Source organism: Tupaia chinensis, unplaced genomic scaffold, assembly GCF_000334495.1.
Source record: "Tupaia chinensis unplaced genomic scaffold, TupChi_1.0 Scaffold145519_1, whole genome shotgun sequence".
Lineage (NCBI taxonomy): Eukaryota > Metazoa > Chordata > Mammalia > Scandentia > Tupaiidae > Tupaia > Tupaia belangeri.
In genome coordinates, this window is record NW_006205376.1 from 205,435 (window position 1) to 224,349 (window position 18,915).

Sequence of the window (18,915 nt, forward strand, 5' to 3'; positions counted from 1 at the left end):
AGAGACAGGAAGTGAGAAATCACCCCCTAGGGAGGATGGCCACGCCACAATCCCTTCTCCTCCATTCTCATCTAGGGATCTTGAGCACGCACACACATATGCTTGGCATAAGTATAAGCTACCAGGTCCAGGACTCGAACCATAGTTGACTACATGGGAGGCCAGCAACGTAACCATTCCACCATCTGCTGATCCCAAAAAAGGTTAATATTTCTTTTTTAAAATTGTAATTTGTTTACTTATTTTTTAAAATTTGTCATAATACGCATGCACTCGCCAGAGAGATGGGGGGGGGATGAGAAATCATTCCCCCAAATGGGAGATGATCATGCCACAATCTCTTCTCCTCTGTTTCTTCCTCCTTTGAGATTCTGGGTATGAACACATGAACATACATGTGTCCAGTGTGTTTTTCAACCACTGAGTCTGAGGCACAGACTGCTCAGTTGGCTATGTGGGATCCAGCTGCCTTAATCACCACACCACCAGCTGGTCCCAAAGAAAGTATTTCTAACTCAGCTAGCTTCTTTAAACACACATACATACACACACAGAGATACATAAACGTTAAAACTAAAATCCAGGTATTAAAAAAGAATCAGGGGGGCTGGCAGGTGGTGTGGTGGTTAAAGGTGCTGGACTCCCAGAGGGTCGACCGAGGTTCAAGTCTGGGACCTGGCAGTTTGCCTTCTCACTTTCTCTCTCTCTCTCTCTCTGTCCCTCTCTGGTAAAATTAAAATAAATAAATACATAAATAAAGTTCAATAAAATAATTCTTAAAAAAAAAAATCATAGGGACCAGCAGATGGTGTAGTGGTTACGTTGCTAGACTCCCAGAGTTGACTGCAGTTCAAGTCCTGGACTTGTTGGCTTAAAGCTCACACTGGGCATGTGTGCGTGCATGCCCAATATCCCAAGAAAATGGAGGAGAAGGAATTGCAGTGTGGCCATCCCCCCTGGGAGGTGATTTTTCACTTTCCATCTCTCTCTCTTTCTGGCAAGTGCACAAACCCTGTAGCAAAAATCTCTCTAAATAAAAATAAAAAATAACTATGCTTTTTATGAGATTAAATGGAAAAGAATCACCACCTAATAGTCTTTAAATAATTTAAAGCAGGGGTATATTGCTTCTGTAGTCCCTTAGCCCAGCTTCAACTCCAGAATGCCCTACTTAGAGCTAATTTAAGAAGTAGTGCTAAGAAGATCAGTTGGATAAGCAATACTTAATCGGTTGCTCTATCAACGCCCTCAGGCAAAAACCCATGCTTGAACCTGCCCTCAAACATGCTGGATTTATTCCTCAATGCAGAGGGGCGAGAAAGCACTTTGGGGAACCCAGAGATGTCTTCATGAAGGAAGAACCTACTGTAGAACCTGGACTTTGGTGGCGTCTCGGGTTCTGGGGGGAGATGTCTAGGGCAATGAAGACTTGCTTTGGCATGGGAGCTGTCAGAAACCAGGGCAATTCTATGACTGGGTATCTCGATAAATCCAGTCTACAGAGGAGACAGCCTGAAGTGCCCACAAAGCTGTCACTAGGAAGTAGGAGTCACTAATTCAATGAAAGAGAAGGAAGTCTGATATTTTAAGAGATGTACAGTGACTCAACTGACGTCTTCAGTAGGTTGTTCCGTAAAGGAGAACAGAACAGCTTTAGAGCTGTGAACCTCAGATCATCCTGTAGTATAGCGAGGCCTAGCTGTGACAGCCAGATCAATTCCTGGACATGTGTCTGCTTTTTCACTTGTAGCTTAATTATAAGCCAGACACAGGTGAGAGGCTCAGGGTTTTAGACACTCAAATCTTGTGCCAGTTATCCTCAAACTGCCTCTGCTCAGCACATGCATGCTCTGAGAGAGGACCTTCTGCAGCAGCGAGCACAACGTGAACCTCGGCCAATAGAGGGCAACAGAGAGACACTGCAGGGGAAGGGCTGCCCACTGGCTCCAGCGGGCAAGCCAGTGCAGTGTCCTGCTTCTCTTGCTACCGCTGGTATGGCTGACCAGTGGTTTGGACACGCAAGGACATCTCGTGGGACACTGCCCAGCCACATGCGGAGTAGTATCTCAGCACCTGGGCCCAGCCAATGCGGACACTGTACACGTAGATCTCACACCCTCAGTGGTGCCATCACTGGACTCTGCTCGCTCGCTGTGCCTCAGGGGTTTCTTTTCTGCCTTCCCAGCGACTGAGGACCAGCTCCGGCCCAGGTGACTCGCTGATACACGCCACGCTTTGCAACCGCAGTTTCTCCAGTGAGGTCTGAACCCCAGCCTTGGGGGTCATGGGCTCCCTTCCAGGTTTTCCTGACTCAGGTATCCTGTAGGGTTTTCTTTATGTCTTAGTCATCTATTGTAGCTTAACAATATTTGATGTTACATTCCTCTATTTAAATTACTGTGTGGTTTCTCTGTCTTCTGATTAGACCTAACAGAAAGGCACAAGGATTTGTGTGTGTGTGTTTGTTTTAAATAATTTGTTTTTGTGATAACAGATAGAGCTCACGCATGCATGAGGGGTGTAGGAGAGGGACCCCTGACAGATCTCTTCTTGCCATGATCTGCTTTCCCTCAGCTCTTCAACTAAGGAGGCTTGTCTTAAATTTTCAGGTCCACCGGGGATCCAAACCTGTGGTCAGCCACGTGCCTGCTAGTCTTGCAATCCAGCATGCTATGGACTACCCCACCTAGGCCGGGCCACGAATGGGGTCTTAAGGGATCAAATGAAATCTTAGCAATATGGCTATTTTGGGTGGGAAAAAGTCCTACAGAAAAATGTAAGTTTTTAAGTAATACAGCTAGTACCTTGGGTTATTTTATTTTATTTTTATTTTTTTGGAGAGGTTTTCGCTATAGGGTGCGTGCGCTTGCCAGACAGACAGAGAGAGACATAGAGACAGAAAGCGAGAAATCACCCCCCAGGGGGGATGGCCACGCCGCAATCCCTTTTCCTCCATTCTCCTCTCGGGATCTTGGGCACGCACGCACATGTGCCTGGCGTGAGTTTTAAGCCACCGGGTCCGGGACACGAACCGTGGTCGACTACATGGGAGTCCAGCAACATAGCCATTACACTAACTGCTGGTCCCAAGGGGTTATTTTGTTTTGGTGATAGAAAACACACACATAAACACACATACACGGCATATTTTTCAAGCTTTTGAGTCTAAGACTTGAACTGTGCAGTCAGCCATGTAGATTCAGCCAGGTCAACCACACCACCTGCTGGCCAAAAAGCTGGTTCTTTAAAAATAGTAAGAAAATTGTCACGATTCTGGAAAAAATTATTGGGGAAAAGAGAGAAGGCACAAATAAATAGTATTAGGAATGAAAAGGTGAACAAATCCATAGATTATAGCAGAAAATAAAGAAAAATTATTAAGACTTTGTGCCAATAAGTTGAAGGTCTGAGAAAAAATCCTAGAAAAAAACACATATGAACAAAAATGGATTCAAGAAGAAAAGAATCTAGAGATTTAAGGTACAACATGAGGACTACAGGTTACAAAATTGTACTATCCTTGGGATTCATGCTAAATGAGATTCTAGGGCCTCTTTTCACAAAGCCAAGACTGAACCCTTAAAGTGTAAAGTGGGGCCAGCAGGTGGTTGGGATGCTGGACTCCTCCCACATGGCCAACTTCAAGTCCTGGACCTGGTGGCTTGCTTTCTCACTTTCCCTCTCTCTCCCTCTGTATGATGACTACAGCAAGTTTAATAAAGTACTAATAAATAAAATAAATAATTCTTTCTTTTTTTTTTTTAAAGTGTGGAGCAGGGGTATAGGGGTTAAGGGAGCTAGATCCCACAGAGCTGACCATGAGCTCTGAATTCCAGCCCTCAGAGTTTGAAAAACACGTCAGGCATGTATGTTGGGTGCTCCAAATCATGAGAAACAGAGAAGAGGGAACTGCAGCATGACCAGTGCACTGGGAATACTATCTCCCCTTTCTCTCTCTGGCAAGCACATATGACCTCTGGCAAAATGGATGAGGAAAAAAAAAACCAACCTGTGGAGTCTGATATAAACTCTGCAGTTCGTGTGTGACATGAACTGTCGGGGCAACCCGATGGTATCAGAACTGGCAGGTACTGAGGAAAAAAGAACCCTTTACATCATGTATACGAGTGTGTGTGTGTGTGTGTGTGTGTGTGTGTGTTTAAATTTGCTCCAGGGCATGAGTGTTTACTGGAGACAGAAACACACACACACACAGACACACACACAGAAAAGTAACCTCCAGGGGTGATGGCCAAGCTGAAATCCCTTCTACTCCACTTTTGTCTCAGGATTCTGGGCACATATGCCCACGCACCTAGTGTCTCTCTCAAGATGCCAGAAGGGACTTGAACCACACAGCTAGTCAGGGATCCAGGTGCATTACCCACCAGCTGCCCCAAGAACCTTCTATTTGGTGTTAGAAAACATCTTTCATTTGGTGTCAGAAAACACAGGATTTGGGCAGCTCCCTGTGGTAAGGCTAATGTGCTGCCTCAAAGGGATGGGGGACCACGCAGTCTGAACCCCTGGCCCGGCCAGTCTGAAACACGCAGGGCACGCATGAGACTGCCCAAGATCCAGTTGGCTAGAGGACTATAGAAAGTGGATCGCGGTGTGACCAGACCGTGTGGAGGGTGCTCCTCTCTCTCCCTCCCCCTCTCTCCCGTGTGGGTACATGTACTCTATCATGAATAAAAAAACAAAATTGAGAAAACGTAGAATTTCCTAGAATAGTCCAGGCTCGTGTAAACATGTCGTTTGGGGAGAAGATGAAAATGCAGAGGGTGAGGAACCTTTGATTCCTGGGTGGCCAGGCAGCTGCCTACGGTATGAAGCAGCAGCTCTGCTGGGATCAGTCATTGACGGTAATAGTTATTTTATTTATTTCATTTTTCAGAGAGATTTTTGCTATAGGGCACATGAGCTCACTGGTGAGACAGAGAGACAGAAAGCAAGAAATCATCCCCAAGAGGGATGGCCATGGCACAATCAATTCTTCTCTATTCTCCTCCTGGGATCTTAGGCTTACATGCACATGCACTTGGCGAGAGTTTCAAGCCTCTAGGTCCGGGACTCAACCATGGTCAGCCATGTGGGGGTCCAGCAATGTAACCATTACGCCATTTGCTGGTCTTCATAAAAGTTATTAATAGAATGTAGAGATGGGCCCAAGTCCTAGAGATTTGGTTCACTGAGTATGTATGGAAACGTAAACCAGTAAGAAAAAAGCAAAATACTAAATGCCTCAATTATGTAAAAGTTATATGTAAAAGTTAAAATGAAATTGAAAGAAAAAGCTGGGTCAGACCTGGTTGAGGAACAAGTTGCGATTTCAAGCAATCTGAGCTTCATCACTCTTCTCAAAGGGAAACATCATGTGGAAACAACAAAGTGAACGCCTAAGACCGCTTAGTCACCCCAAAGGTAGCTTACACGAGGGAAGGGCGAAGTGAAGAAACTACTAAAACCAGTGGACACCGAGTGAAGTTCCCTCATTTTGTGGTCCAGCTTCCTAAAGAAACAGCAGACTGTTCAGGGGCAGCATCTTGATACTTAGATGCGTCACAATGGAAGAGCTCGGCTGGGCTGATGTCGGACGCACAGCTCACTATGGAACACTCCCAGGTGGCTACATGAGACCCAGACACAGCAGGCTGTTCCCAAGAGAACAGCTACCTGGGTAGAACGGATAACAGCCACTGTAAGGTCTGCTTAACCTGAGAAGGGGGACCGCGTGGCTCCCCTACAAATGCCAAGTGGGTTACCCAAGGTGAAGCAGCTGCCCTGTTTTGTGTACTAGACACATGGGAAGTTTTTACAGTAACAGCTGTTCACTCACTGAACATGCTTGTGACCCAGGTCAAAGGTTAAGGAGGGACCCCAGGGCTAGCAGGTGGCACATGGTTATGGCTCTGGACTCCCACATGACTGACTGCGGTTCTGGTCCCAGATCTGGCGACTTGAAAGTCACACTGGGCAGGTGGACATGCATGCATGCCCCAAATCCAAGGGGGAGAATAGAAGAGAAGGGATTGTGAATGTGGGCACCCCCCGGGGGAGGGGGGCAATTTCTCACTTTCCCCCTCACTGTCTCTGTCTCCTGAGAATGTGCACACCCTGTGGCAAAAACCTTAAATAAATAAATAGATAAATGGCGCACCCCATGTAACCTCATTTCTTCAAAATCAGAGTCTGAGAAGTCTGACCAAATTTGCCATCTCCTCTCATCTTACAGATGTGAATGTAACTAGGATAACTAATAAGAGAGTGTGAAGATGCTGAGGGGAGAGTCATGTGACTTGTTCCAAAAGAAGGACATTTTTTAAAAAATTTATTTATTTTTATTTGACCAGAGGGGGACAGAGAGAGAGAGAGAGAGAGAGAGAGAGAGAGAGAGAGGAGGGGGGAGAGGGAGAGGTAGGTGAGAAAGCAAGCTGCTGGGTCTGGGACCTGAATCACAGTCAGCCACATGGGAGTCCAGTGCTCTTAACCACCACGCCACCTGCTGGCCCAGAAGGGGGACATTTTTAAGTGGTTATTAAGTGATTATAAAGAAATGGGGCTTGAGGCCCGCAGGGGGAGTGGTAGTTAAAGGCGCTGGACTCCCACATGGCCGACCGCGGTTTCAGTCCTGAACCTGGCAGTTTGCTTTCTCACTTTCCCTTTCTCTCTCTAGTCAAATTAAAGCATAATAATAATAAATGGAATTAATTACATAAATAATTATTTAAAAAAATAAGAAATGGGGCTCGAACTGCGTTCATTCATGTGGGAGTCCAGCACCTTAACCATCACGCTACTATAGCAAATTAAAAGATAATAATAAGGAGAAATAAAGTTAAATAATTCTTTAAAAAAAGAAATGGGGCAAATAAATGGAATTGAAATAGAGGTCTGAATTGAACACATCAAAGGTTGGGTGAACAAAAGGGATCCCCTGACAGTTTCCCACCAGGGGGGTCCAAGCAAGTCTCCCCTATTTTCCCCAGTCTGGAGAATTTTTTTTTAATAATTATTTTATTTAACTTTTATTTATTATTTATTCATTTGTTTATTTCAATTTGACCAGAGAGGGACAGAGTGAGAGAGAGAGAGGGAGAGAGAGTGAGAAAGCAAGCTACCAGGTCCAGGACTTGAACCACGGTCGGCCATGTGGGAATCCAGTGCCTTTAACCACCATGCCACCTGCCGGCCCCATCAGTCTGGAGAAATTTAAAATGTAGGAAGATAAAGATTACAATGAGAAATATGACCTGGAATTGCTTGGGATAATCAAAGTAAAGACTGACAGAGGGCCAAGGTCTCTTGGCTGGACTCCTTGCTAGGAACAAACCTTCGAGAAGTTTCTGAGACTCCATCACAGGAGTACTTCATGCACTGTGGTACCAAAACCCAAATGCAAAGTTTTATTGTTGTTTTTGGAGACATTTTTGCTATAGGGTATGTGCGCTCACCAGGAAGACAGGCAGAGAGAGAGAGAGACAGAAAGTGAGAAATCACCCCCTAGGGGGGATGGCCACGCTGCAATCCCTTCTCCTCTATTCTCCTCTCAGGATCTTGGGCATGCATGTACACATACCCAGTGTGGGTTTAAGCCACCGGGTCTGAATCGAACCATGGTCGACTACATGGAAGTCCATTGACATAGCCATTATGCCAACTGCTGGTCCCAAGGCAAAGTCTTTTTAAGAGACATTTTTGCTATAGGGTACATGCAATCTCCAGAGACAGAGACTAAAAATGAGAAATCAACCACAACCCCCAGTGGGGTTGGCCAGGCAGCAATCCATTCTCCTCCATTCTCCTTTCAGGATTTTGGGTTCACACACACCCAGTTTGAATTTCAAGTTGCCAAGTCTGGGACTTGAACTTGTGGTCATCCACATGGGAGTCCAGCACCTTGACCATTATGCCACCTGCTGGCTCCAATGGCAACATCTTAATGCAGGCTACAATTAGAACAGAATATACAAATATGTTAAGGTTGAGAAGATTAAGGTGGAAGCTTGAATGAATTGGAATGTCTAGGTTTTACTTGAATAGTTCTTTTTTTCAGTTAAATTCACCTGGCACTGTTTTTTTTTTTTAATTTTTTCCTTTATACTGCAGACCATTTATGCATGCACAGGAGAGAGAAAGAGACAGAGCAAGATGATCACCCTCAGGGTGGCCATGCCACAGTCCCCTTCCTCTGGTCCCTCCTTAGAACTTGGACACTTGCACAAGTGCCCTTGATCTTCAGGCTGACCAGACGGGATCTGAACTGCAGGAGCCATGGGAGACTCAGCTTCCCTGAGTAGCCCCAGGGACTCTTTTTGATTAGCTGGGTTTATGCTGCCCAAGTAGAGCTGATGACAGGATTATCTTCACTAAAGTGAGCACGTGTTTTCACACATCCCTGCTGTGAGAATTAAACCCTGTTCATGTGACTCCCAAGGAAGTACTAAAATTTTCTCAGATCAAGGCATTATGGAGGAATTGAACTGCGTGCTGTTTTGACACAAGAGGATCCTCTTACCTGAATGCTTTATGGGAACTGATCGCACATCTGACTGGGAGAACACTTCCCTATCTATTCTCAAACAGAAGGCATGCAAATCCACCCTTCAGGCAGTAGTAACTGGACGTGCTAAATGGGAGTGAATACAACTGCCTGAGCCCACAGAGCGTGGAACAGAAGCTGGAGTGTGTTTACAGAGCAATTTCCTACCCGCTAATCCTACGCCAAGCACAGCGGACGGCTTACAGAGGAAGCCTGCGAGTGAATCCCAGCACCAATGACTGGAACACTGAACTCGAGGAGTTCTGTTTAAGAAGCAACTACTACCTTGCTACTGAAGATGAACTGAAACTTCCACTAAAACTGAAGGACAGAGAATAATCTTGAAACCCAAAATATTCATGGTATCTTGCATGATGTCAGAAAAACACTCTAATGATGGAAGGCAGGGCCAAGAAAAGTGTCATAATGAAATAGAAATGGTTTATACTGGATCTTGTTACTAGAGGAATGGAGGACTGCAAGGAGGAGATTCTCATGAGTAGGGAGCCTTTTTCCCCTCGGAACTGACTCTGGAACTGAGAGAAGCTGCCAGATCCTACTGTCACTTGGACGGTGCTCTGGAAATGCCTCTCCCCTGACCAACAAATTGCCGCTGGGTTATAGGTGGCCATTCCCAGGTAAAAGGACAACACTGTTTGGAAGGCGTGCGCCCCACACGAAGGAGGTGAGAACAGACCCACTCGGGGCTGACTTGCCTGCTGCTCTCTGAGCAGTGACAGAAGAACCGAGCAGTGGTAAAAAGTGGTAAAAAGCCCCATGTTTACTTTTTACTGATCAATGGTTGGTATCCAATGGCCTGGCCATACGGTCACAGAAATGGGTCTGTGGGCCAGCTGTGGTTCAAGTTCCAGACCTGGCAGCTTGCTTTCTCACTTTCTCTCTCTTACTCTGTCCCTCTCTGGTCAAATTAAAATAAATAAATAAAGTTAATTAAAATCATCTTTAAAAATTATTTATGTAATTCTATTTATCTGACCAGAGAGAGAGATGGAAAGTGGTCAGTCATGGGGGAGTCTAGCGCCTTAATCAGCACACCACCTGCAGGCCCTCATACACTTATATTAATCATCCCATGTCAATTCTACCCTAAGCATTTTTAAAGTATCATTAATAACTTTTTAAAGATGCTAAGATTCTGTTTATAACAATATAAAGCTAATGATATAAAAACATTGATCAAAGTTTGTCACATTTTACTACTTTTAGAATTTTAGGATCTGAGCTACAAGAACACACTTTTTGTCATCAAAATACCAGGTTTGGGGTCAGCATTTGGCATGGTGGTTAAAGCACTGACTTCCACATGACCTACCACAGTGTAAGTCCTGGATTTGGTGGCTGGAAAATCACACCGGGCACCGAAATCCCAGGAAAAAAGTAGAGATGGGATTGCGGCATGACCATGCCCTCAGGGGTAATTTCTCACTTTCTCTGTCACTGTCTCTCTCTGTCCCTCTCCAGGGTGTACACACCCTACAGCAAAAACAAACAAAAATCAGGTTCAGGGCTGGCCATGGAGTGCAGTGGGTAAGTGCTACACAGAGGATGCTGAATCTCACGTGGCTGAGGGTGAGTCTTCACCCTAGTAGCTTGAAAACCACACTGGTTTAAGTGGGCATGGCCAGGATCCAGATGGAATGGAGAACTGGGGGAAGAACTACTGTGGAATGACTAGGCCTTGTCTCTTAACATGCCTTGTCTCTTTCTCTCTCTTGCCTGCATGTGCCCCCTGTCATCTCAAAAAAAAAAAAAAAAAAAAAAAAGAAAAGAAATCAGCTTTGTGGTCCAAGTTCAGATCCCAGACAAACCTACATAGGTTGGGCGTGGTGGCATGTACCTGTGATCCCAGATGACTGGGAGGCCAGGGCACAGCTGCAGAGGATGCAACGCAAGACCCTGTCAAAAATACTCATCTCTCTCTCCCTCCTCCTGCACAGGCACTCTTTCTCTTGCTCATAAAACAAAAAAGAAGAAAAAAAAAAAAAAAGAATCAGGTTTGCTTTTATGACTCACCAATTCAAAAACCAGTGAGTTATCATGACCACCTGAGCATGACTAACAGTTTGTGACAGCTCCTACTTTCTGACAAGGCTAACTCATGCACAACTTATGAGGGAGGGGGAGGCGCAGAGGGGAGGGCGGGGGAGGACTGCGAAGGCACAGAGGCATCTGTGCTGTGGGCAGTGGGCAACTGCTTATTTCCACTGTGAAGAGCCAAAAGAGGTAATGAGCAAGGCCAGGGAACGCTCCAGAGGCTTTAATTACCGGTATCAAAGCTAGACACTGGTGTTTAAATTCCCCTATCTTTTACTTCTCCACTATTCTTTTGAAAAGAGGATTATACTCCAATCTTCCCACCGTCCTGCTCCAAGTATTTTTAGGCTACAGATGCTCTTTTAAATTTTTTTAAAAATTATAATTATTATTTAATTTGCTACAGGGCACGTACACTCACCAGAGAGAGAAAGAGAGAGAGAGGGAAAGTGAGAAAGTAAGCTGCCTGGTCCGGGACTCGAATTGCAGCTGGCCACGAGAGTCCAGCGCCTTCACCACCACGTCACCTGCTGGCCCCAGAAGTGCTTTTTGCTGATCAGGGAGTCCTAAGAAAAAAAGCCTTGTACTCCTTGTGCATTCTCTACTTAAATTCTGAGCTAGTTACTACTGCAAGGTAACTGTGATATACGCGCTCTAAGTACAGGCTGAATCTGTTTACATGAGCTATGGACGAGAATTTCAAATCAGTCTAGAAGGACATGCTCATCATTGAAATAATTCTACTTTGATTCACTTTGGGTTTTCATGGTAATTGCTAAACACGAGCAGTATTTTAAAATTTTATGGCATAGTTTTATCAGTGAAGAAGTAATGAAATATCAGATGTTATTAAAACCTCCTTAACAGAGAGTCAGGAGGAATGAAGGAGGGCACCAGGCCACAAATCGACACAACGGCTCTTTTACTACGTACACTCACCAGAGAGAGAAAGAGAGAGAGAGGGAAAGTGAGAAAGTAAGCTGCCTGGTCCGGGACTCGAATTGCAGCTGGCCACGAGAGTCCAGCGCCTTCACCACCACGTCACCTGCTGGCCCCAGAAGTGCTTTTTGCTGATCAGGGAGTCCTAAGAAAAAAAGCCTTGTACTCCTTGTGCATTCTCTACTTAAATTCTGAGCTAGTTACTACTGCAAGGTAACTGTGATATACGCGCTCTAAGTACAGGCTGAATCTGTTTACATGAGCTATGGACGAGAATTTCAAATCAGTCTAGAAGGACATGCTCATCATTGAAATAATTCTACTTTGATTCACTTTGGGTTTTCATGGTAATTGCTAAACACGAGCAGTATTTTAAAATTTTATGGCATAGTTTTATCAGTGAAGAAGTAATGAAATATCAGATGTTATTAAAACCTCCTTAACAGAGAGTCAGGAGGAATGAAGGAGGGCACCAGGCCACAAATCGACACAACGGCTCTTTTACTTCATCCACCGAAATGAAACGTCCTTCTCTAATGGGGGGAGCCACAGTCAGTGTTAGAGTCTGCGTTTACACAGAGCTTTCACATTATTATATATGCTACAGTCATTTAGTATACCTTTACAACAACCTACAGAGTAAATTAACCATTGAAAACAAATGCTGAGACAGACAAAGGAAGGTTAAGCACAGTGCCCCACAGAGATGAGGACCCTGGAGAAAGATGGGTTCACACCTGATTCTCAAGGTCGCTCATCACTGACTAGCTACATGATTTGGGGTGGATTCCTCAGCTTCTTTTTTTTTTGAAGAGGTTTTTGCTATAGGGCGTGTGCGCGCGCCAGACAGACAGAGAGAGACAGAGAGACAGAAAGCGAGAAATCACCCCCCGGGGGGGATGGTCACGCCGCAATCCCTTCTCCTCCATTCCCCTCTCGGGATCTTGGGCACGCACGCACACGCGCCCGGCGTGAGTTTTAAGCCACCGGGTCCAGGACTCGAACCGCGGTTGACCACGTGGGAATCCAGCGACATAGCCATTACGCTAACTGCTGGTCCTCAGCTTCTTTAGATTTCAATGTCCTCCTTGGAAAAACATGGATAACAATACTCGCTGCTGAGAAGATTAGATAGTGTGTGTGGGGAGGACCAAAATGTACGATGCATTTCTGCAGTCTAATTCTTGACGTACACTGATTTTAGTGAATGGTTATAAACTTACCCCCATGGCACTTTTTTAGTATGATACTTAAAAAAAAAAAAAAAAATTCAGTTCTGTAATCTCTGGATTCACTCTGTACTCAGCATAAGATCAAGTTATCCAAAAATACTTGAAGTACAAAAACATGTCCATAAATATTCATTCTTATTCATTTGAAACGGAAATAAATCTGTAGACATCAATCAACTAAAACTTCTCAACAAACAGACTCCATAAACTAAATGGGACAAGCTTGAAGCAGAAAAGAAAAATGAGGGCTCAGAACAGACCACAAGCAGTGAGACATAAAGTGCTATTTAAAAGAGGCAGTACCGGGCCAGCAGATGATTATGATTAGTGATTATGTTGCTGGACTCCCTCATGGCCCACTGCAGTTCGAGTCCCAGACCCAGTGGCCTGAAACTCACGCTGGGCGCATGTGCATGCATGTCCAAGATCCCAGGAGGAGAAGGGATTGCAGCATGGCCATCCCCACTAGGAGGTGATTCCTCACTTTCCCTCTCACTGTCTCTTTGTCTCTTTCTCTCTCTCGTGAGCACACACATACCCTAAAACAAAAATCTCTCTTAAAAAAAATGAAAAAAGAGGTATGTGGGGGCCAGTTGTTGGTGTGTGGTAAAGGTGCTGGACTCTCATATGACCAACCATGGTTCAAGTCTCAGACCCAGCAACTTACTTTCTCTCTCTCTCTCCCGAGTGCATGTGCTCTATAGAAAATTAAAAAAAAAAAATTAAATAAAAATAATACATAAAAATTTAAAAATAATTATAAAAGAAAAAAGAGTGATAATGGGACATTTTTCACTTTTTGTTCCCTAAAACAAGCATGGCACCCAGCATAAAAGTACATGTATGAGTCTTTAACCCTAGAACAGATATTATGACTATTTAACAACATTATAATTTAAATGCAGTAATATGTTTGACCTTCACAATTTAAGACATGCATAATTTATACAGGGTTATACAGGACTAATAAAATGAGTAATAAATAATTACAACATCACCAGTTATCCTTTAGTCAGTACCATTACACCCTAATTATTTTAATAGATTTTGTCATTTAATCTTCACAACAGATTAGTGGGGTGGGAGGCACGGGGAGAAAACCCAAAAACGGTTATTCTGCCCAAGATGAGGAGACTGGACTCAGGAAGATGATACAACATGTCTGTGGACAAAGTGAAAGACAAGAGATGGAACCCAGGATTGCTCAGATTTCAAAGGCCAATATCCCTTGGGACCAGCAGTTAGCGTAATGGCTATGTCGCTGAGCTCCTATGTAGTCGACTGAGGTTCGAGTCCTGGACCTGGTGGCATAAACTCACGGCGGGCGCGTGTGCGTGCTTGCCCAAGATCCCAAGAGGAGAATGGAGGAGAAGGAATTGCGGGGGGGCCATTCCCCCTGGGGGGTGATTTCTTGCTTTCTGTCTCTCTGTCTCTCTGTCTGTCTGGCGAGCGCACGCGCCCTATAGCAAAAACCTCTCTTAAAAAAAAAAAAAAAAAAAAGGCCAATATCCTTTCTGACCCAAACTGCTTGTCTAAGGCAGAACATTAGGAAAAGAAGTGGCCTGTAAGATCCCTTCAAAGTCTAGAATCTAGAGTTCATTTTCCCAATGTGCCAGCACACCTGAGTATTAAGCTCCAAGTCTCAGCCCCTTGTAGGCCCCTCCAACTCCCATCTCCTTCAGGGAAAAGGAGAGAAGGAAGAGAGAATTAAAGTTAAATCTTTCAGATACAAAATAGGATTATGTACAGGTAATGCTGAGCACTAAGAAAGTGGGAGAAAGAGGAAAGGAATGAATTTAGATTGGCCACTAGAAAAGAACTTCCTGTCAACAAAAATCAAGACATTGGAACACATTATCAAAGAACGTTATAGGATAAACTGAAGAAAATACAACCTCGTGAAGGGCTGTCAACACACAAATAGTGTCAACATACACACAAGATGGGAAGTACAAATATAGCCCACTTGGCTCAGCCTCACTTATAATTTAAAATAGAAAAATAAAAAAAAGAAAGTGGTAAAATAAGCTTGACGGCAGCAGTCAGAAGGCTGCACGATCCTGCCAGCCTACGCACGTCGGCACAACGCTAACCCAAACGTTGACGCCACATTTTTCAAAGGCTCCATCAATGCGCAGGTACCGTTTTATAATTTCCTTCAACTTACTATCCATTAACACAGAGCATCTCTATTTCCTCCGTGAATTCATATTAAAAAGGAAAGTGGTATCCCAGTCCAGGCTCAACATCGGCTACTGTAAACGCACTGTTAAATAAAACCACGTCAGTCTCCCGTGTCGAGAGAACTCTGAACAAAAGATACCACTAAGATGACTATCCTTTGGGACTTAGGGAAACAAAACAAAATGAAAAATCACGCGTACAGAACTCTGGCTGGATGACCAGACACTGGGAAGTCACGTCTGTCTCACGCCTGCACCCCCTTCCCTTCTACCACACGCAGCGCTCCCACAGGCAAAGGTCCAAAGCTGACGGCCTTGGGAAACTGCAGAGTCGACAGTTTTACTTATCCCTTTCCAATGTCGGCCGGGGGTTTGGATGTGACCCCTCACTAATCTGTAAAGAAAAGGAAGTCTCCATGTTCCTGACGGTAACAGGACCCTCTGGCTCTCATTTTGAAAAGACAGGTTACTTCTATGATGATTACACATTATCATGAAAAAGGACTATTTCCACTAGGAATAAGTACGCCCCAATCAGCCAAGCTGACACTTTTGTATTCCTTCCTGCTGCTTTCTGCTGCGCCCTCTAAGGGAATCAACGTCTCAGCCTTTGGTCTTCCCGAAAGCTGTTCCTTTGATACAAAACAGAAAAGACATCTGACTTTTAATTATTTGCTTCTAATAATATTCCCCTTGGAAAAAGACAGCAGTTGAGAGCAGAAGTACTTGTTTTTGGAGAACTTACAATCGGAGGAGACCCACCTTGTGAGTAGAGAAGGATCTGCATCTCTAAGAGAACACAGGTAAACACCTGCACTAGGTTCTCTAGCCCCAGGAGCTCGAAGGCCTCTCGCAGCGGGTAATCCGAGAGGGGGAGTTCGTTGGGCCCAGGCCTCTGGCAGATGACGGGTTCATAGACACCATAGAATTTCAGGGACCTCCCTGGAGGTGGAAGGGGTACCTCGTAGAGAATGTTATGGATGTAGCTCTCAAGCGGTAGGGGTGGGGGCTGCTGTGAGGTAACGGCCTTGTAGAGCTGGATGAGGAACTTCTTGCAGGCCTGCATAAAAGGTAGCGGTGTGATCAAGCAGATACTCTTGGAAACATACAGGGTGTCTCTGGTGATGTCGTAGGAGTTGTATCGCTGGAGTTTCGACAGGGAAGTTGTATCTCCCTCATCGACACTGCTGGCCAGCGAGTCCATGCTGCAGGAGGAGGACGCGTACACGCTGCTGTAGTGCTCGGCGTTGTGCATCTGGTAGAGCGTCTGCATCGCCGTGCAGATCTGCTTACTGGTGACTTCTTCGTAAAACGTGAGGACAAAACCGTAGGTACGAGAGCCATCCTCCCGAGTAATGATAAACGAGTGGAACTGAGGGTCTTTGTTGTCAGTCTGCGTTCTGAAAGACAGTCCTTTAGGCATGCACAACTGTGGAGAAAGAAAATGAACATCAGAATGCAGGGTACAAAGAACTTCAGAAAAAAACTGTTCTATTTTGTTTTGTTTTTAAGAGAGATTTCTGCTATAGGGTGTGTGCGCTCGCCAGAGACAGAGACAGAAAGCAAACAATCACACACCACGCACCTCCCTACAGGCGGATGGCCATGCGGCAATCCCTTACCACACACCTCCCCACAGGCGGATGGCCATGCGGCAACCCCTTCTCCAGTCTCTCGGGATTTGGGGCATGTCGAGATTTGGGGCATGCGCATGCACATGCACCGGGGTGTTTCAAGCCACCAGGTCCAGGACTTGAACAGTGGTTGACCATGTGGGAATTCAGTGATGCAGCCATTACATCATTTGCTGGCCCTCCCAAAATTTGATTTTTTTTTTTTTAACCTAACATAAAAGACAGGTTTTATCCAAATTTAACATTAGCAATAGCCTTAAACTAGAAATACACTGTAGCCCTCATTCATATGTAGATAAAGATACTTTTTTTTTTTTTTTTTGCTAGAAGGGTGCAGTCATGCCGCAATTCCTTGTCCTCCATCTCTCCTTCCTTTGGGGTTTTGGACATGTACCCACTGGCCCAGTATGTGTTTTGAGCTGCCAGGTCTGAGACTCAAACGGCAGAGTCAGCCATGTGGGAATCCAGCTGCCTTATGGCAGAGTCAGCCATGCGGGAATCCAGCTGCCTTAACTACCAGGCCATAGGCTGGCCTGAAAAATTATGCTTAATGGGGCTAGCAGATGGCATGGAGATTAAGGCAGCTGAATCCCACATAGCCAATTATGTGGTTCAAGTCCCAGTCCCAGCAGCTTGAAAAATACATTGGGCGCCATGTCCGTGCATGTCCAAAATCACGAGAAGAGAATGTAGGAGAAGGGATTATGGTGTGGCCACCTTCCCCAGGGAGTGATTTCTCATTTTCTCCCTCCCTTTCTCTCCACATCTCTCTTTGGTGAACCCACACGACCTATAGCAAATTGAAAAGAAAAAAATTCTTTTTTGGGGAGAGGTTTTTGCTATAGGGCGTGTGTGCTCACCAGAAAGACAGAGAGAGACAGAGAGACAGAAAGTGAGAAATCACTCCCTGGGTGGAATGGCCACACCACAATCCCCTCTCCTCCCTTGTTTTGAGAACACACATACACCTGGTTTGACTCTCAAGCCGCCAGGCTCAGGACTTAACTATAGGAAGCCATATGGGAATCCACCAGTGACACAGCCATTACACCAACTGCTGGTCCCAAGAAAAAAATTCTTAAAAAGAATATATAGGAAAAAAAACTTTACTGTGTAATATTGCACATGGGGGGCTTTACTAAGAATGAGAAGATCCTTGAGTTAATCTAAGTAAACTGCTAACCAAGTTGTGACTTTCAGTAAGGCATGTAACTTCTCTGAGCCTAAAATCCTTTATCTGTAACAGTTGCTACCTCAACTACTTGAAGACAGAGTTAACACAGACACATTACAAATATTTAATAATTACATATGATTTCTATAATAAAGACGACAGTGTTTCAGGGGGAGAGAAAAAAACACGAACGTTAATTTGATAAATAGAAAAAAGTAATAAAAACAATAGTATTATTTATGCTGTTTTGAATATAATACTTTACCTTAGAAAAATGAATACTGAAAATGGAAAGTTTTTTTGATTTACTAAAGCAGAGGGTGGAACCAAGATATTTTACATTGTTTCCGGTAAAAACAATGGTCTTGAGAACTGAGGACTGAATCAAACTAAGAAACAAATAAACCAAAAAATTAAAGATGCTATACTTAAGATGCTTAAAATGTACAAGAAATTAGAATGGATTCTTTAAAACATTTTAAACAAAATAAATAAAATTATGGCATAATGGTTATGTTGCTGGACTCCCACATAGCTGACCACAGTTTGCGTCCCAGACCCAGTGGCTTAAAACTCACGCCAGGCGTGTGTGCATGGGGGCCCAAGATCCCAAGAGGAAAATGGAGGAGGGATTACAGTGTGGCCATTTCCCCTGGGGAGTGATTTCTCGCCTTTTCTCTCTGTCTTCCCAGTGAGGAAACACCCTATAGCAAAAATCTTTCTTAAAAAAAAAGAAAGAAAATTATAGAAAATCTAAAATAGGGCCAGCAAGTGGCATGCTGGTTAAGGCACTGAACTCCCACATGGCCAACCACAGTTTGAATCCCAGATCTGGCAGCTTACTTTCTCACTTTGTCTCTCTCTCTGTCTCTCTATCTCTGGTGTGTGTCTCTCTGGTGAGTATGTGCCTTATAGCAGATTAAATAATAAAACAAATAGAAATTAAATAAATAATTCTAAGAAAAACATTATTAAAACAGAAAATCTTAAATATGTTAAGGAAAACAGGTATTAATTCAGCCATCTTAACATGATAATTTTATATATTTCTCCTTTTGTACTGCAGTATGTGTTTTGAAAAGATATAATTTTACCACACGTTATTACATTTCCTTATTTTTCCTCTAACCAATCTGGTGGCCAGCAGGTGGCATTG

At 44.3% G+C, this 18,915-nt stretch overlaps 1 protein-coding gene across 1 annotated transcript in view; it reads right to left on the minus strand.

The window, feature by feature from the left end:
* The window catches only part of DENND5B (DENN domain containing 5B), a 138,091-nt gene that overhangs the window by 96,861 nt on the left and 22,315 nt on the right, over nucleotides 1-18,915 (minus strand). The window contains exon 8 of the mRNA XM_027768116.1: nucleotides 15,714-16,380. Within this exon, the coding sequence (XP_027623917.1) occupies nucleotides 15,714-16,380 (667 nt within the window). The remainder of the gene's footprint in view (nucleotides 1-15,713; nucleotides 16,381-18,915) is intronic.